The 20959-nt window shown below is 39.5% G+C and overlaps 1 protein-coding gene across 2 annotated transcripts; it reads right to left on the bottom strand.

The window, feature by feature from the left end:
• Window positions 1–859: 859 nt before the first annotated feature.
• Window positions 860–19047, bottom strand: Rab9a (RAB9A, member RAS oncogene family). 2 transcript variants are annotated; one of them, XM_090326281.1, is made up of 4 exons: window positions 18895–19047; window positions 4865–4893; window positions 4174–4251; window positions 860–1913 (listed from the first exon to the last, which is right to left on the bottom strand). In XM_090326281.1, exon 4 carries the CDS (start codon window positions 1886–1888, stop codon window positions 1283–1285), a length of 606 nt encoding a protein of 201 aa, XP_090182407.1. In that variant the 5' UTR covers window positions 1889–1913; window positions 4174–4251; window positions 4865–4893; window positions 18895–19047; the 3' UTR covers window positions 860–1282. The 2 variants fall into 2 exon arrangements, with proteins under 2 accessions (XP_090182407.1, XP_090182408.1); XM_090326282.1 differs by having other exon boundaries at window positions 18941–19047.
• Window positions 19048–20959: the final 1912 nt, after the last annotated feature.

Here is a 20959-nt window from a genome sequence, read left to right as displayed (position 1 = left end):
TGGGGTAAAATCATTCATGAGGAAAATCAGAAGGTACTGAACATGTACATGTAGGCACTAAACTTATGTTTGTATTTGGTGGGGATAAAGTTCACAACCCTGGTTTTACCCTCTTTGTATAGCTGGGAATTTCCTAGGACACTTCGCTGTCCATGGAGGCTACAGATATGTGCTCTGCTCATGCTCTACTCCAGTGCTCTCAGTCACTTCACTTCTAGTTGTCAGTCTATGGCATTCTAGAAAATAGTCCCAGTGCAGACCTTTCACTGGTACCTGCTTCTGTCTGTTTTTCTACTTAACACTTTTACTGCCTCACAAGACATTTTTTCCTCAGTAGTTCTCAATGAATGAGATGGGGAGAAAAACATATCATTACATCTGATTATTCAACCTCTACCCTCCATGCATGACAATTAGCTCTCCTTTCTTCCTTAGTATGTCCTTTAGTAACCCTACTGTCCCACACCCACTGAAGTTTAGGCTTTGACTTGCCTCTGTACAATAGGAATCTCATTGGTGGTACAGCATATGAACTTGACTCCCCTCTCGAATGACTAATTCATTAAATCTGGTTATTGCAGTCACGCCCTTGCTTGGGGGAGAAGGCTTGAGAGCATGTTCAATGATAGGAAGATACTAAACACATACCTAAGCAAATAAAGTTGTCTTCATTTATCCTCTCACAAAGTACAATCCTTAGAGTTTCCTCCAAGCTGTTAGGAATGGGGTGAGTGCATATGTGGCACATAAATGAACAATTGTAAGATGGATTCAAATGCTATATAGGATGGATGTGAGAAGCTAAAACTCCTCTAACAGACATAAATGAATAAAATGGCAATGAAACGAACACATTAGATTTTGATCTTTAATATGTATTGCTTTAGGAATTATTTCCCCGAACCAACAATAGAATGCTAATTACATAAAAATATACACATATAAAAGTAGTTTTCCATTTTTTGGGGGGAAAAATCCATGTATAACTTTCAGAGTATTCAAGACTTGTTTGAATTACAATTAAATTCATGGTCATTTCATTAGTGCTAACATATTTAAATTAAAGAAACATCAGACAACCGTTACAATTTATAAGTGTAAGGTGCCATTATTGAGTAAATAGATTTCCCCAGAGTGGATGTGTCCCTTCTCCCATCAATTAACGAAGCAGCAATAGACATTAGTTTAATTTTATTAGTAAATGAATACTGCTGCAAATGCTAATTCAGTTATCCACCCTCATGTTTAGAGTTGGTTAGAATGTCTGGACTATCTCTAACAATCAACAGCAAGATGAGCTTGGCTTAGGCTTTCTGTGAAGATTGATCATGTCTGTCTGAATCAGGTGATCTGACCTATCCTCAGTAGCTAGAACTCTTCGAACTGCCTCCTCAAAGGCTGCTGCAACATTAGTGGCATCCTTTGCACTTGTTTCAAAGTAGGGACAGTCACCGTTGTCTCTGCACCAGGCTTGGGCTTCCTCTGTAGACACCTGCCGTTCGCTTATATCAACTTTGTTGCCCAAAATTACAAAAGGAAAACTTTCGGGCTCTTTTACATCTGCATAATAAATGAATTCTTTCTTCCAGTTGCTCAAGTTCTGGAAGCTCTGTGTATCGTCAACACTAAAAGTAAGCAGGCAACAGTCAGAACCTCTATAAAATGGTGTTCTCAGGCTTCGGAATCGCTCTTGACCAGCTGTGTCCCAAATCTGCATGGTCACAAAATGTCCATCCACCTCTAAATCTTTATTTAAAAACTCGACACCTATGGTGTGGAAGAGCTGGGCATCAAACTTATTAGTTACATATCTGTTCATAAGAGAACTCTTCCCAACTCCACCATCTCCAAGGAGAATTACTTTAAAAAGTGAGGATTTTCCTGCCATTATTACGAGTTTTGACTTCAAAACCCTGTAAAATAAAAAGGTACCATTACATCCTTTTGCATCAAACAGTCCTGTGTATAACTGTAGGTATACAAACACTTAAGTCAAATAAAACAGATAGATTGGGGCTAGGAATTTAACCTAGTGGTAGAGTGCTTGCCTAGCTTGCACGAAGACCTGGGTTCGATTCCTCGGTACCACATACATAGAAAAAAAGCCAAAAGTGGTGCTGTGGCTCAAGTGGTAGAGCTCTAGCCTTGAGAAAGCCCAAGGACCGTGCCCAGTCCCTGAGTTCAAGGCCCAGGACTGGCAAAAAAAAAAAAAAAAAAACAAAACAGCATATTCCTTTTTGCAAAGGGAAGACCTAGATAACAAGAATCGGCATTTACTGAGCACTTAGGCACGTGCCAGACAATCCTTCCCCAGTGTGTCAAGGACTGGTAGGGGCTTACTTTTCCCTTTTACAGATCAACACTAATACTGCAGCTAGCACAGCAAAATTTACACTCCATCCCAGCACTTGGAGATAAGCTCTTCCAGTAAACAACATTCCCCACAGCCATTAGTTTAGGAGACCAAAGTCCACAAGATTAACAATCTCAAACAACCCTCATAGCCTGGGCTCCTTGTGCTAGGGATTTTTCTCTACTACCGCTTCCCCTTCTCTCTTCAACAAAGGCAAAGTTAAGCAGAAAATTCAGAGACTTCTAGAAACTCATTGAGCAGGGTGTGAAATGAAATAACCCAACCATTGAGTAAATGGAGTTTTTCTTCATTAGGAGCACTATTTTTGAGTTGCTAAAATTATTGTTGGTAGTAATGGAATCTTTCAATAATCTAGCACTCTGCACTCACAAAACTCATTTAGGCAGCTCCAAATCTTAACGCATATGAGCCTGTACAGTTTTGAGTAGAATGAAGAAGATCGTGGATGCTTATGGGCTACTACATCTTTAAAGGAAGTCCGGGGATAGGATTAAACTTTCCTATACTCCAGGAACCAGCCTTGTGGGAGTGAAATTGCTCGTGCCTTTTGAAAGACAGCTACTTATAAGTACCAATGAGAGCACTATTCCTAATTAATGCTTTTGTTCTACATTTTTATTATGGAAAATTTCCAACATATATCCAAAACTTCTGAGCACCCATGAACCCTAATCCCAGCTTTACCAATTATCAGTGTTTGGTAAATCCTGATTCTTCTGTAAAACCTTCATTCTTCTTTGTCCCCAGTTATTTTGAATCAAACTTTATCATTTAATCTTTATTTCATCATTAAAAATTTTAAGTATACTAAAATTTCTAAGGGAAAATAAACTTCAAAAGAGAATTTTATAAAATGAAGGAAGCATTCACCATGACAATCATTACATGTGGTTGATGGGAGGAACCATAGTTTATTTTCTGATGTTAGGGATTAAACACAGGGTTCTGTGCATTATTAAGCACACAACCTACCATTGAGCTACACCTCAATCCCATTTACACAATTTTAGCTCATTTAAATATAGCCCCACTTATGTCAAAGGTGATGTTCCGTCAATGCTCTGACTACGTTCACCTTAGAGGGTAAAAACCTCAACCTTCTTAATTTTATAATATAGGCAGCAATTTTCTAAATCAGTTTGTTTAATTTTTTTGAAAGCTTGCTTAAATAACAATGAAAGAGGACCCAAAAAAAACTAGTGCCACATAACAAATGACTTACCATCACACCAAATATATAAATGTATATATATTATATATAATATATATTATATATACACATAATGTTGGGCCCAAAGACTATAAAAGAACTGAATAATTCTTATGACCTAGTGATGTTGTAGTCATCATAGTGCAATTAATTATTCACGTATTTGTGATGATGTTGGTGTAAACCAATCTCCCATGCTATATATCATGAAAAGTACAGCATATGTAGTTATATATACTTAATTGCTAGTATATGGTTTAGTTGCTAGTGGTTACAAACATCTACCAAATTAAGTTTTAAGAATTCCTTGAGATTTTATGTTAGAATTTTAGGTCACTTTGATTATTTTTTTTCAAAATAATACAGGGTTTCCTACTTTCTGTCATTATTCTGACCAAAGAAATTTGGGGTACACAAAGCCCTCACACCAGGAATAATCTTTTTTGTCAGTTGTGAGACCTTAACTCAGGGCCTGGGTGCTGTACCTGAGCTTTTTGCTCAAGGCTATCACTCTACTACTTTGAGTCACAGTGCTACTTCCAGTTTGCAGGTGGTTAATCGGAGATAAGAGTCTCATAGACTTTCCTACCTGTGTTGGCTTTGAATCGTGATCCTCAGATTTCAACCTCCTGAGTAGCTAGAATTTACAGGCATGAGCCTCCAGGACCTGGCAGGAAAAAAAATTAAAATATTTCCAACCTAAAGTTTTGGGACCCCCACATCTTCCTATTTGTTAAAATAATATATACATTACTAGCATTTTGATTCTATCTCAAGAGTTATATACAAACATCACAGTATAAATATACAGATTTATTTTAATTCCCACTAATAAACATACACTTAGCCAATTTTGTTCAATATATACATTAATAAAATTACAATGATGATAAAATATCTTACTATATTAATCTAAAATTTTAACTAAGAATATATTTTTAGGGGCCGGGAGTTTGGCCTAGTGGTTAAAGTGCTTGCCTAGCATGCATGAAGACCCCGGTTCGATTCCTCGGTACCACATACATAGAAAAAAGCCGGAAGTGGTGCTGAGGCTCAAGTGGTAGAGCTCTAGCCTTGAGAAAGTCCAAGGACAGTGCTCAGGCCCTGAGCTCAAGCCCCAGGACTGGCAAAAAAAAAAGAATATATTTTTAAATCTCTTAAATCCCAGTTTAGAATGACTGTTCAAAGACAATAACCTCCACTAAAGTTAAAAATTGCATAATATAACTAAACTCAAGTTAAGTCTGAAAAGAAAATAATACACAACTCCTAAACCTTACCTTAACAGCTCAGTTCAGGCATCATTAATCTGCAAAGAGAAAGAAAACAGTGGAAAATTCACATTTGTGATACACATTTATTTTCATAATTTTAAGAGTGACAACAAGATCTAAGATATGAAAGAAATATTTGACATCTATTATCATCCAGATTTTCTTTTTTTTTAGGTACCGGGTATTTCATCGAGGGCTTTAAACCTTGCTAGGCAAAATGCTCACACAATAATCCAGACTCTTTATTTTAAGAAAAAGTATATTTGCAGGCTGGAAACGTGGTTTAGTAGCAGAGTGCTTGCCTAGCATGCATGAAGCCCTGGGTTCAATTCCTCAGTACCAGATGTGGTGCTGTGGCTCAAGTGGTAGAGTACTAGCCTTAAGCAAAAGAAGCTTAGGGACAATGCCTAGGCCGAGTTCAAGCCTAGGACTGGAAAAAAAAGTATATCTGCTCACCATCCTTTATTAAGTCTCACACACAAAGATAACTATAAAATATGTATCAAGAAAAGAATAAAATAGGCGCAGTGGCTCACACCTGTAATCCTAGCTACACAGAAGGCTGAGATCTGAGGATCACGGTTCAAAGCCAATCCAGGTACAAAAGACCAAGAGACTCATCTCCAATTAATCACTAGAAAATGGAAAGTGGGGCTGTGACTCCAGGGGCAGAGTGGTAGCCTTAAGCTGAAGAGCTCAGGGAAAACGCCCAGGCCCAGGGTTGAAGCCCCATAACCCACAAAAATAAAATAAAATAGAACAAGGAAACCTGTTGGAAAGCTATTTCTTAGGAGGAAGAAAGGAGGGAGTGTGACACAGGAAATAAAATTGATTGGAATAAAGTGTGAAATGTGTGAAGTAACATGAACTCCCCCCAATAACTGGCATAGCAAAAATATATTAAAATTGAAACTACAACAAGATAATACTTTATAAATTCTTCAAAACTTGCAAATATTTTGAGTGACTGAGAAGAAGTCATATTCCAGAGAATGAAATGGATAGCATAAACAAAGAAAAACAGAGGGGCCATGCAGCGAGGGAGCGGCATCAATGTGATGCAGTTTAAGCTTCTGGGCATCCAGGGCAAAATAAAACCCCTGAGGTCAATAAGAACAGTCAGAAAGAACTTGTTCCTGGTACTAACGTTTAGAGTGCATCCTGTGGGTGGTCAAGCTACTTAACATCTTGAACAGGAGCAACAGAACTTATCTCCTATAGTTTCTGGAAAGATTCAATCAGAAGACAGGATATAAGTGTTTCATTACAGTGCCAGGCTTACTAAAGGAGAAAGGGAAGTTTCTGTGAACTGAAAACATGAAGCAATCGTTATTGGAAGCTTTACAGACGTTCTTTTCATGGCCATTAGTTTTATATCAAACTGTTTAGCAAGAGCTATAGGCAGAACAAATTACATGCAATCCCTACATAAGACAGCTAAAAGATCAAACTTAATTTCCAGTGATGCCTATGTGGATTGTGCTAAACTACAAGGACTCTTTCTCTCTCTAAAAATTTCAACCCCCAGCCACTCATATGTCACAGACTCACACTTCTAAGACAGATGTTTTACCATGTGAGGCACACCTCCACTTCTAGCATTTTACTGGTTAGGGCAATAAGAATCTCTTGAATTTGTATGCCCTAGTTGGCTTATCACCTTCATTCTCAGGTTCTCAGCTTTCTAAGTAGCTAGGATTATAGGTGTGAGCCCACTGGTACCTGGCAAAATGTTAACTTTTAGAGTTATGCGTAAAATAACAAAAGCAGCTAACACTAATATGTTTCTTATTAGTCCTACATTATAGATGAGGATACAGACTCAAGGGAAGTGGCGTAACTTTTTGAAGATCACACAACCAGTAAGAGTTGGGAGTAGGATATGAATGTGGTAGAATGATTCTAAAACCCAGGCCCTTCACCCACTGGGTTACTAAAATCGCTATGGTTTTTGCATTTGTTTCTATGAGCCTTACAGTTGTTGCAAGCATAGTAAAAATAAATAGTTCGAGACAGTAACAGCCTTTGCAGCTGTTTGCTTTATTTTAAGAACCAAATAGGGACAAGTGATCTAATCTGCCAATATAAAAAAGAAGGCACCCTTTGAGTGTACTGGTATTTTAGTAGAGCATAAATAATATAAAATGTTTTCAATGAAGTGTCAAATGTTTTTGACTTCTCCACAGAAACGTAGTGTTCCATAGAACAGGTAGGAAAGCAGTTTTACAACAAGTATGTAGTGAGTGGTACTTATGTGTCAGACACTAAGGATGCAAATCACACACACACACACACACACACACAAATAGCCCCACCCTGAGAGTGACATCACACCCAAAACCACCTATGTCACACCCCTGGTGGCAAATGCTACAAAATGAGAGGCACACAGAATAGTCTAACTATTCATCCAAAACCAAAGAACTTAAAATAGTGCAGGGACTCTACTCAGCACCTCCCCCAGTGAGAAGTACAATGTGCAAACTTCATTCCCTTAATTAGACCTAGATTTTGCACATATGCCACTATCTCATGGAGCTATGTGTGGGGACTTACGTTGCACACATGATCCTGTAAACAGAAACCAGTTATTTCACCTGCTAAGCTGCAGTAGGACCAGGTGAGACTTGCCAACACCAAAGGGAAACTGGGTTGTGTTACACCTTGCTAATAAGAGAATGAGAGACCGTATGTAGCTTGCCAATGCGATGTGTCTCAATGATTGGCTTAACCACATGGTAACCTTAGGACCCAGTCCTCACCAGCCGAAGAGAGGGGAATTTAACCAGGCAAAGCTCAGCAAGAAAGGGGGAGAAATCAGAAGACAGGAAGGAGCCTAATGGGCAAGTCCAGATTCAATAGAAATATGGTTGCAAGTGAAGGAAGCAAGGTAAATGAAGAATACCCGTCAAAATTGCAAAGATAGAAAAATTTTGGCAAGGTTTGCTACTGTCTTTTTTACTTAACATTTCCTTGGGTTCTTTTGGTGGATTAAGGAATTCTGGAATTAGACAGCAGTGATGGCTACTCAAGTTGGTGACTGAAAATCCACTGGGGACCGGGGGTTTGGCCAAGCGGTAGAGTGCTTGCCTAGTATGCATGAAGCTCTAGGTTCAGTTCCTTGGTTACCACATACCCAGAAAAAGCCAGAAGTGGTACTGTGGCCCAAGTGGTAGAGTACTAGCCTTGAGAAAGTTCAAGGACAGTGCCCAGGCCCTGAGTTCAAGCCACAGGACTGGCGAATAAAAAAGAAATAGTGATTATGGTATGTGAGAATATATTCATAGACATATATATATATATATATGCATGCATATGTACACACCATACATACGCAGACACCCTAGAACTAGAACTAGATGTACATAACTAGAACTGTAAATGATCTCCTTACTCTGTTAGTGGCATCCTATTCAACTGCCAGTGGGAAACTTCTTTTTCAGACAAAGCCATTTAGATACTGATAACATCATTCACAGGCCACACAAACTTACCAAACTGGGCAGGCAACTGAGAGAAACAATGAAAAGCATGCAAGTCTGTCCCCTATTATACACGAATGTTTCCACAGGCCGAGCCTTCTCCATCCTGGAATTTGTATATATGACCAACAGATACACTAACTTAATAGTGTCACTTGGGTTGCTTTTTCCACTTTTGGCTAGTATGACTTAAGTAGTTACGAATATTCCTGTACAAGTTTTTATATGAATGTGTGCCAACATGCAGCACACATATAGATATTAAAGTCAACAACTAAATAAAACAAGGTGGAGAATATAAAGCATCAGGATACAAGCATCAATAAGTAATTAATATGAATATATAGACTAAACATCTCATACTGGTTATAGATCTCATTGCTACCATTTTTGCCAGTACCTAAGTCAATTTAATTCGTCAGTATTTTTATTAAACAAGATTCTGAGTGTGACAAAGAGCTAGCCAACCTAAGCCTCAAATTTATCCCAATTACATCCCTATAATTCAACATGTTTACCCAAACATCTCTATATTTGCTGATCACATGTCTTTGTTTGTGCTGAGACCTCCCTTCCCTAACCAGATGGCTATAAAAATCCAAGCCACAAGGAGACCAAGTTCAATTCATTTGGTGCAAGAAGCCTTCAATGGCTACCCTGGAACCTATCCTTTGTTTACTTAGCACTCACTGTCATTCCCACTACTATTATAAACTCTTGAGCTGCTTAAGTGCTCTGTTTACTCTCATTTACATATGTATCTGTTTCCTAATTACAGTTCAGTTCCCTGACAGGGCCTCACATAACAACTAATGACCCTTTTCCAATGGAGGATCTTATACAATGCTCTGCATAGTGAGGGGCAAATACTAAAATAAATTCTTCCCTCTTTTCTTCTTTTCTATTATTCTATTGTACTTTCTGCACTTATATTTCTTTGTTTTTCTATCAGCCCTTTCTCCATTCTATTTTTGAGATCTATTTAAATACATGAGTGGGAACAAAAGAAATTGATTCCTATTTGTAAGTTTATTTTTAAAAACACCACTTTAAAATAAGTATAATTTATTGATTCCAACAGGAAGCTGGCAAACATTAAAAAATATAGTCTTCTAATAGTCTGCCAAAGGGAGAGTAGACCTCCAGAGTATTCTAGCATTTGAACCTCCAGCCGGAGTCTCACAGACTGTTATGCTCTATCTGGCTTGGAAACTTCTTCCTTCAGGTTTCAGCCTCCTAAGTGAGCCACCAGCACCAGGCTGCATAAGATTGGAACCACTCACCCTTCCAATGATCAATTCATGTCTGTATCATTTCTATGTTACAAGTGATCCGTTTGCGTATCACATACCTATCATCTTCATTGAGCATCAATACATCCCCTGTTTTTCCTCACCCATGGAACTTGGTTACATTACACCATTGACCACAAACTGTGACAGTTCAGTAAACAGCCTTACTCACAGGAAACTGCTAATCTCAGGAAGTAAAGGTGTTTTATTTGATTTAAGGTCTGCATGAATCTATGTGGAATAAGGAACTAAAGATGGTCATTGACAATAAAAGAGTGGAGAAAGTTTAAGACTCTACCTTGAAAGATGAAATCAATAAAAAAAAATATCAGATAGGAACACTGAGGAGCCAGTGTAGTAGCTTGCACCTATAATCCCAGCACACTGGAGGCTAAAGCAGGATTCCAAATTTCTAGCTATATAGGTAGACCCTGTTTCAAGAGAAAAGGAAAGAAAGGAACACTGGGAATTATGGCTAGGTAGTTCAGAAAGAAAACAAAAGGAATGGATTTGACCATATATATTAGAAAATCTATTCAAGCAGCAAAACATAGACCAAATTTGATTGTCAATGCTATCACTTCAGGAATGTGATTTTTACACCTCTCTTTAAGTTATATAAGAAACTTAAGTACCTTAGGGGCCAGGAGCGTACCCTAGTAGTAGAGTGCTCACTTAACTGGAGGTAGTGCTCTGGCTCAAGTGGCAGAGCACTAGCCTTGAGAAAAAAGTGTCCAAGGGCAGTGCCCAGGCCCTGAGTTCAAGCCCCAGAACTGGCAAAAAAAATACCTCTAATTTAGAGCAGACATGAAACTGAAAAACTTGTATTAAGAAGTAAGGATTTCCTGCGGGGCATGGTGGGTCACACCTGTAAAATAGCTACTCAGGAGGCTGAGATCTGAGGATCGCAGTTCAAAGCCAGCCCGAGCACTAAAGTCCATGAGATTCTTATGTCCAATGAACCCCCAGAAAACCAGAAGTGGCATTGTGGCTCAAGTGGTAGGGCAGTAGCCTTGAGCTGAAGAGCTCAGGAACAACGCCCAAGCCCAGAGTTCAAATCTCACCACTGACAGGGAAAAAAAAATTTTTAGTAAGGTCGGTCGGTCAGTCAGTCTGTCTGTCTATGTATTTATCTATCTATATAGCTATTATGTTTAAAATATAGTAACAACTACTTTAGACACTCTCAAATACCATGCTGCAAAATAGTAGTGACCACTTCACACTGAAACGCTCCAAGTAAATTATTCTCCATAAATTCCGTTTATCTGTTGTAACTGACTTTTCTCACAAAAATATTTTCCAAGTTCAGACCTACTTCGCCCATCACTCCTATCTGTTTCAAGTCAAGGTATCATTCTACTCCATTCTAGAGCAAACAGGTTCCAAATCCCTCCATTCCCTGGAATGTCAGCAAAAGTCACCTGAGTAAAATGACGCATCAATCCACGGTGTCTTCTCATTCCTTGTCTAAATGCTTAAGGTGCACATAGCCAAGAATAAATAAAGAAGGAAAATATCTCTCTGAGTACTTCATTTCACTAGTCTTTGCACCTGAGGCCCAGGTAGTAAACAGTAAATTCTAAGGGTATATATAAAATACAATCAAGAAAATCACTGAAATCTTTAAAAACAACAACAACCTCTAAGGAAATGGAAGTCCATGTGGGAAAATGTCTTGTACCATACCAAAAATCTAGCTAAAGGCACCAATGATACCTTTATTTATATATTATAATGTATTATAATGTACACAGTGTATTGTATATATGTATAATGTATATTTATTGTAAATTATATACTATATACTGTATATTGTATGTATATTTCTTATACATTGTATACCATATATATATTGTATAATAACGTATATGTCTACATTATATATTACAATGTACAAATAAAGGCTCAGAACTTTATTTATACATTATTGCCTGTATCTGAACAGATTGACAGTGAATCACTTAAAATGTTGCTTATTGAATCTTATGAAACTACTCTGACTACACTGATTTTCTCTCATCTCCTTAAGCTTTCTTCAACTAGCTCCCCTTTTCTTAATGATGGTATCTTGCAAGATTGAAGTCAGTATCTCTGCCCATACTGGGGTCTCTTGGGCTATAAAAAGCAATGCTCATTAAACTCCCCCTCTACCCTCTCTTACTCTCGTGTCCATCTGGTACCCTGATGGTAGTTCAAACTCAACATATCTAAAACCATGTGAATTCTTTTCCCCAATACAAAATCTCTCCCTCTTACCTCCCTTGTTTAACCACACAAAGCAATGTGTTCACTTCCTTCTCTATTTTACCTATTGTCTAGGGTTATATTAATATTAGCAGCCATTAGCTACTGAATTTTTATTAAGTCCCTAGCATGCAACACCTTAAAATCACTTCCAAGTTGGACATTATCACCTATGCTTCACAAGCTGGAAGTTCACAAAAAGATTAACTTCCCTGGATCTAATTCAATATGTAGGCCAAAAGTTAGTTATCCTCACTCCCAGCAAACAACGGACAAGGACTAACAAATGAACCATCCACAAAGGACACCAAGAAGGAACAACTGCAGGTTCAAGTGAGCAACAAACCTAAGCTGGAAAACAAGTGGGCCAGTCCAATAGAGACAGCAAAGAAACCCAATGCTGAAAGAAACAACTGATAATGAGATTCTGCCACAGAACTGAAAGAGCTAACCAGCTCACAAGCACTTCTCTGAGGTCACAAAGAGGGCCAGGGTTGAAAGCTGGAGCAGCCTCCAAAAGGATGTAGATTCTATGACCACCCCCATCTTGCCACACCAGAAGACCTCATGTTCCTATGCAGCAGCAAATGGGAGAGAAAACAGGAAGTAAAGTAGGGTTGGTAGGGATGCAGAGCCAGTTTGCTTAGGAAACCTTATCTGTGGTTCTTTTCCTTTGCCCCTGCTCCTTTCAGCTCAACAACCAAAATGTCAGCATCTGAAATTTGAGCTGCAGTTCTCTTCCTTTGCCCCTGTTCTCTTTAGCTCAGCAACCAAAATGTCAGCATCCTCAAACTGCACCATTAACTCTGGGGGAAATGGGGAGCCCGAGGGAAAAGGTCGCTAGCACTGAAAGGAGAGAAGTAGGGAACAAAAAGGCTGGTTAAATTGTAGATAAGTGTCTAATGGACTTTAATGCTCAGGTTGGCCTCAAACTGCGATCCTCAGATTATACCTTCCTGGGGAGCTTAGACTACAAGCATGAGCCACCAGTGAGCATGCAATTGAAAATCAGCTTTGATGCCTTATTCTCTTACCATTAAACCCTGCAGTACATAAACCACCATGGAAATTACCAACTTCTACTCCTGTGGTTCTGAAACTGTGTGCTAAGTTGCCCCAACGCATTATGGCAAACTCACAGGGGCAGTGCAGGCTATTTTAAATTTTTTTTGATGACACTTTGAAGATGCTTTGGAAAGCACCATGCTCCAAGGAGTTCACAATTTCAACACTAGGTTGCATACATTCCCTTTAATGACAACATTGAGTTATGAAACTGGGCTTCTGAGGATGGCTATGATAAAAATCAAGTACTATGCATAAAGTTAATGCAGAATAGGGCAGTGGCAGCCATTTGTTCCAAAACAACTATTTTCCAAATCTTATTTAAGAATACTACAACCCATCCCAGAGGATACTTTGCATTCACCTATGTGGGGGGTCATCTAGCAGTTTTTCTGTTTGGATTTTCAACTACACTGTAATGTAGTTGTAAACAGTAACCCAATTCTCTTTCCTTCTTTCTTTCTTTTTCCTTCCTTCTCTTCTTGGTGGATCATGGAGCCTCAACTCAGGGCCTGCGTGCTGTCCCTAAATGCTTTATGCTCAAGACCAGCATTCGAACAGTTTGAGCCACAGCTCCACATATGGTTTTCTGGTGGTTCATTGGAGATAATGGTCTTAAAAACTTTCCTTCCTGGGCTGGCTTTGAACTGTGATCCTCAGATCTCAGTTTCCTGAGTAGCTAGTATTACAGGCATAAGCCACCAGAACCTAGCTTAATCCAATAATTGCTAACACATTATTCTCTGCACAGCTAAGGAGCAAACTCAGACCTTTGCATAAGCTAACCAAACACTCTACTACTAAGCTACATCCCCAAACATGACTTTCAGTTTTTTTGAACTTAGAATCATTTGAGCACTTATTCATTAGTTATATATATATAGCAAGTTCTAGAAACAAATATATTAAGAAACAAATCCGGAGGTTAGCTTAGTTTCTGTAACCCCAAATTTAATCCAATTCAAAAGAACTTTGAATGAAAATAGTTCAGTTCCTTTATACTGTTTTACAGTCTTTCCCTCACACTTAAAGAATATGGTCATGGAACGAATGCACAGTTTTTCTATACTTTTTCTTCATCCCTTGTCAAACAACAGCATACATTTATAACACATCAGACCTAAGACAAAAGTAGAATTGTGTCCACAGAATGTGAAGCCTGAACTGCCTGCTTCATTTCTCAATCTTTTTTTTTCTCTCAAAAATTACTCCTCTATCCCTATAGACAGAGCTGTTACCTTACAGATATTAACCACATCTAGCTGCCTTTCTACAACAACACTTAAGCCCAAACTCCTCATGGTCAAAAATTAACAAAAATGGAAAAATCCAGAATGTGGAAATACCACAGCATGACTTCACAACATGTACAATAACAAGAGTCACATTGGGAAACCAATTTTCCCTCCAAGTTATCTTACCAGTCCAGGCACCCCTAAGTTCCAGGGAAAGACATACTTGGGACAGCTGTGAATCTGGCCTCCATTCCCCTCTACCTACACATCTAGGTGGCTCCTCAGTCTCAAGGCCTTCTATTAGCCTAACATCCCATCAAACTCCCAGCGGTGGATTTTCTTTTCTTTTTTTTTTTTGGTGAGTTCACTTCCACCCCTCCCTGAAAAATCCTTAATAAATGGTGTCTGTATGACCTACTTAGTCACAAGCTCTATTTTCTTAAGTTTGGTTTCAACTAACAAATTTATTATCTAGATGGCTTTCAAGTTGGACATATTGCCCAAACATCTGCCAATAATATGCTTATTTTCCCTTGCTGCTTACCCAAGAATTTGTGAGGGACAAAATTTACTGTCCCTGTTTGGGGCCAAAATGCTTATAGACATTATGATGTACAACCATCTTCTCATTTTACAAAGAAAGAAATGTGGTGACCTAACTTGGCCAGAGCAGCAATTGAGCAAGAGCCCTCTGGCACCAATTCCTCGTGACCTTTCCCACATAAAACATATGCTTTTTGTTAGGTCCCATGTGACAACAATCCTTTCCAGGTGTGTAATTCAGCATACTTGCTCCTGCCTACAGTGGACAACTCATGATAAAAGGCAGAGAAATTCACTTTTAGCAAAGAAGATACTGGGCTTAAATTGAAAACCAAAACTACTCAGAAAAAGATACTCTATTAACTAACTACTTAAGTAACACTTTCCCAGGAAAGAATGCCTAAAGAGAGCCAACGCCTTTGGATTTCTCTCACTCAACTACTCCTAAGGTTTACCTAACAGTTATTACTGGCACCAGAATGAAACAGTACATTTTTTCCCAAATGCCTGGCCTTAGGCATGGGGAAAACAAGCTGGAAGACACCAAAAAGAAAATTATGCAAAAGCTTTTTTTTTAGATTGGCATCATTTACTTTTTTGCATGATTTCAAAGACACAACACATACATATGCATTATCTACTGAAGCTAAATATAAGGAAGAATTTTATGACCAATAAGAAGGGCTTCTTGAGGCAGGAAGATTACAAATGCAGACCCTGTCTCAAAAAAGAAAAATAAGGCCAGACACATTAGTAGCTCATGACTAATCCTAGCTACTCAGGAGGCTGAGATCGGAGGATCTTAGTTTGAAGCTAGCTCAGGCAGGAAAAAGACTCATCTCCAATTACCTACCAAAACATCAGAAGTGAGCTATGGTTTCAAGTAGCAAGAATGCTAGCCTTAAGCAAAAAAGCCCAGAGACAGTGCCTAAGCCCTGAGTTCAAACCCCAGGACCAGCACTAAATAAAAGAAAAAAAGGCTTCTGTACTTGGTTCTTATAAATGGTCACAAATGGTCAACTGTACAAAGTTATAATCTATCAACTTTTTCCCATTTCACCTTAGCCTGCCCATAGTAAATTGTATGACATAGGTATTTCTATGCTGGATGTCAAGGTGTTTTGTTTTCTTAACAAACCCCTGACCTCTGTTCTTAAGTAGTCTAGGCAATAAATTCTGTTCCTGAATGACGTCAGAACCTGATGACAGTGATTGCAATACAAGCCTCCGGATGGTTGAGGCTGCCTCAATGCTCTCAGTCTTGTGGCACTTTTAGATCTGTGCTGGACAGGGTGCTCAGATAATTGGAATAATAGAAAAACAGAATCCACTAAAGCCACTGATGCCAGTCCCATTACCTCTCAAATTATTTTTGGCCCTTTTGACTTAAAATACAACACAGATGCAGCTATCAGAAATTTGCTTTCTTATCTGTGTGTGTGTGTGTGTGTGTATGCTAGTACTACAGTTTGAACTCAGGATCTAGACTTGGCTTTTTCCACTCAAGGCTGCAGCCCCACCATTTAAGCCACAGCCTCGTCCAGATTTTTGCTGGTTAATTGAAGGTAAGAGTCTCAGGAGAGGCTCTGGTGGCTCATTCCTGTAATCCTAGCTATTCAGGAAGCTGAGATCTGAGGATCATGGTTCAAAGCCACCCCAGGCACAAGTCTGTGAGACTTTTATCTTCAATTAACCACCAGGAAACTGGAAATGGCACTGTGGATCAAGGAGTTGAGCGCTAGCCTTGAGCTGAAGAGCTCAGGGACAACACCCAGGCCCAGAGTTCAAGCCCACCAGTAAAAAAAAAAAGTTTATGAGACTCTCATCTGCAATTAACCACTAGAAAACCAGAAGTGGTGCTGTGGCTCAAAGCGGTTGAGGCCCAGAGTTCAAGCCCAACAAATGACCAAAAAAAAAAAGTCTCAAGGACTTTTCTGCTCTAGCTAGCTTCCGTGATTCTCAGATCCTAGTCTTCAAGGATTGCAGGTGTGAGCCACTAGGCACATACCATCTTCTACTCCTTCATCTTTCCATTGCACATGACTCTTAATGGAGAGAATTTCCCCAGCTTGCTTTAAAAATAATAAAATCATTTTCCTAGAGAGTAAAATGACAATAAGCTTGAAGAACTACAGAAACAGTGGAAATGTGGGCCCTGGTTTCTCAATCCCAACACTTAGCAATATTTTAAGCCAAATAACTCCTTAGGAGGAAGGATAATGTCATAGGCTATGGGATGTTTAGTACTCCCTGCCTCCATGTAGTAGAGGCCAACGGCACCTCCCCTGCTCATCCCAAAGGGGCAAGGAGAAAAACTGTCCCCTGGTTAAGAATTAGAACTAGTGTCATATAAACCTGCCTTGAAAACCTCCTGTGTTCTCTTACTATGTGTGTAACCTTGGGAAAGTCATATCCTTCCACCAAATTCCTCATCTGTAAAATGGAGCTATAATAATATATAATAAAATATTATAATTATATCACTGCGATCCTAATAAAAGTAGGAAAGAAATCAAGTGAGGTTAAAAAATAATTTCTAGCTGGATGCCAGAGGCTCACGCCTGTAATTCTAATTACTCAGCAGACAGAAATCTGAGGATTGCAGTTCAAAGCTAGTCCTAGCAGTAAAGTGTATGAGACTCTTCAATTAACGACCAAAAAGTTGGAAGTGGAGCTGTGGCTTCAATGGTAGAGCACTAGCCTTAAGCAAAAAAGCAGAGACACTTTGCCCAGGTCCTGAGTTCAAGTCCCAGGACTGGCACAAAGAAGGTAATATCTAGACAAAGAAACTTCCCTTCAGGCCTCCCAAATACAGTAATCTAGATGGAAATATTTGAGATAGAGAAATAAAAAGAAGTTGGAAATATTTCCCTGGTCTTTGAGAAAAGAACATTTTATTTTGCTTTTCCTAGTCTAATCTAACCTTCCATATAATAAACTAAAAATTTCCTGAAATAACAGAAAGACTCCAAAATAAACCAACCCCCAAACTATAAATGTTCTTAGCATAAGCAAGAAAGTTTACCACAAGGTATACAAAACTACTGAAAGCACCAGATTGCCACAATTAGATATGAAACTCTGAGAGGTGTTCAACAGTACTAGTGACTAACTTGCATATAAACTTCTAAAAGACAAACTAAAATTAGACTTCTAAAAATGTCCTATCTGAGGGTTGGGGATTTGGCTGTGAATGAACACTTCAAATGCAAGACCCTGAGTTAAAGCCTCAGCATGAGGGGAAAAAAATTCCTAACTAAAGAGCTCTGGATTTTCTTGAAGTCTAGTTTGGCACCCCTGGACAGCTTCTGAGTGGGATTTTCCACTACTGGTGAAAGACAGAAGGGGAACACATTAAAAGAAAGAAAAACATCAAATTCTATCCATTTTATGAGGAGACCGAAATCCCACGAAAACGATAGTGGTCATGTGGAAACTTTAGCAAAGTTATTCCTCAAAAGAACTATGATCACGGGATGTGTCATCACTTAAAAATATATCTCCACCAACCATTGGTTAGCACTTAAAATTCTCATCTTGCCTTTCTGCTTACTAAGTTGGAAGAAAGAAAAGAATGCAATCCTGAAACCTTAGCCAGTGTCTAAATCAGATACTGACCTAAACCGCCTGCATCCCCCTAGAAGTGGCTTTACATTCCAAGCTCTTCACCCGCCAGGTCACGAGATGTTAAACAAACTTTCAGCTAGGTAGGATGTCAGAGGTCATCAAAATCGACAGGAGCGCGTTTGCTTTCCCTGGAGTTTGGGAGTATGCGTCCCTTCCCAGTATGCTTAATGGAAAGGCTGGTATCGAACCAGATGGCTGCATTAGCTGTCCCTCTGGGTGTCTGTCTGTCCTCTTCTTCCCAAGTGCCTGCGACTTGATTTCCCTTCAATACCGTTTTCCTTCTCTTTTTTCCCTCTGGTGCGTGCGTGTGTGTTGGAGTCTTCCCGGGCCGTTGGGTGTGTGCCTAAGCACGTAGGACCCGGTCCTACCTCCTCCGTCCATGAATAGGAATCTGGGATCCACAAAGCACCCCCCCCACCCCGTACAGCTGAAGGCCCGCACTAGCCCAGCGCGCCCCAAAGCCCCGGCTGCTAGAAGCCCGGGCTGCACTCTTCCAGGGTTCCCAGCCCAGCCTAGCCCCGAGGGAAGTTACGAGTTGAGCTCACCTCTCGGCCTCAAGGAAGACGCCCCGGGAGCGGCTGGCCTGCTCACCTGGGTGCGACGAAGGAAAAAGACCGCCGGAGCCTCGGCGGGTAGAAGGCAGCCGCAACACTACCAAGCTACAGCTACAGTGGTTCCCGTCCAGGGCAGAGGGAACAACATGGCGACCGGCTGGGGCGGGACCTTGGGAGGAGGCGGAGCCTTGGGAGGCGGGCTTTGAAGGCGGGGCCTTGGGAGGCAGGCCTTGGAGGCGGGGCCTGGAAGCCAGACCTTTGAAAGCCAGGGGAAAAGCCAGAACCAGGAAGGCCCGGCCCTGGAAAGTGGAGCCAAGGATCCAACTGCCCCACCTCACCTCCTGACCACCTATGTTTGTTATGCTGCCATTTTCTTGATGTATTCTCTCGCCGAGTTCCAACAGTAGGGACTTGAAATTAATTTTTAAAGTTTAGGTAACATGGAAATAAACAGATCTTATAAGAACACAATCATAGGATGCTATTACAGTAATAAAAACAAATACACACACGGACAAAGCACAGGTAAATAAAAATGAACGTAGTCGAATTTTTCTAAATTAAACTTTTTTTTCCTTTAATTGCTACTGCTGCCTCTGTCATCTCTAAATTTAGAACAGTAGTGGCAAGAGGTAGCATCTCAGAAGCTCATAACTTTTTATATGGAAATAAGCATACACATAATAATGTAGAAATCCTTGTGAATTTTCAATATTTTGTGAAGTACACGTATTTTATCATTTATTTTTATTTTACTTTTTCCCTGGCATTGGGGACTGGCCTCAGTGTTCAGGCCTCATGCTCAGATTTTTCTGGCATTCTACCACTTGGGTAACACCTTCACTTCTAGGGTTTTGTCGGTTATTTGGAGATAAGAGTTCCTAGGATTTGTTTTTTTTTTTTATTGTATTTAGTAAAAGGGTTACATGATATTTGCCAGATAGAAGGTGCATTAATTCACATACATTGATACCCTTTACATGTCTTGGTACGCATTTCCCTCCCCCCCCCACACCCCTGAGTTCCTAGGATTTGTATGCTTGGACTGGATGGCTAGATTCAAATCAGGATCCTCAGAGTTAGCCTCCTAAGTAACTAGAATCGTAGATGTGAGATATCTAGCTAATTGTTTAACAGAGAGCTCTCATTTTTTGATTGGACCAACAATAATTGACTCTGGTCTTTGCTGAGTCATTTTCAGCTCTAGAAAGGTTTAAAGATAATTTTACAATAATTGTGAAAATAGGGCACACAATACTAAGTTCTAGTTAATTTTCTCCTAGAAAGCAATACTCAGTATTTAAATGTACAGATCATTCCCCATAAGAAATATGAATAAGGGCTGGGAGTTTGGCCTAGTGGTTAAAGTGCTTGCCTGGCATGCACAAAGACCAGGGTTCGATTTCTTGGTACCACATACTTAGAAAAAGCCGGAAGTGGTGCTGAGGCTCAAGTGGTAGAGCTCTAGCCTTGAGAAAAGTCCAAGGACAGTGCTGAGCTCAAGCCCAGGACTGGCAAAAAAAAAAAGAAATATGAATAAATGTCCATGGCATATAAATCTTTGGAAAAAAACAAGCAGGAAAATATAGTAGCTTGTTTTTAAAACAAATAAACTTATACAATAAAACAAGAATTTTCCAAAAGTATGTATATATATATATATACATACATGCATACATACATATATCCATTGAGCCAAATTGAATCAAACCAAGTGATCCATCAGGTCTTGAAATAAATTGTATCTGAAAATCTTGTCCTGACCATTTTCAAGGAGTGATGACAGGAATTTATTATTGCAATTGCAAAATTATTGCACTTGCTAATATTAACTAGCTATTGATTGAAAGCAAGCCTAGAGAATTTCAGAACTTTCTAAAAAGGTTCCACAAACAAGTCTTAGATGATTTAAAAATGTAAGAATGCAGGTGGGTGCCAGCAGCTAAAGCCTTTCATCCTAGCTACTCAGAAGGCTGAGATCTGAGGATCACAGTTCAGAACAGACCTGGAAGGGAAGTTTTTGAGACTTACCTCCAATAAACTACTCAGAAAAAGC

This window comes from Megascapheus bottae, chromosome X (genome assembly GCF_031878675.1).
Source record: "Megascapheus bottae isolate mThoBot1 chromosome X, mThoBot2.hap1, whole genome shotgun sequence".
NCBI lineage: Eukaryota > Metazoa > Chordata > Mammalia > Rodentia > Geomyidae > Megascapheus > Megascapheus bottae.
This window is presented reverse-complemented; position numbering and strand designations above follow the sequence as displayed.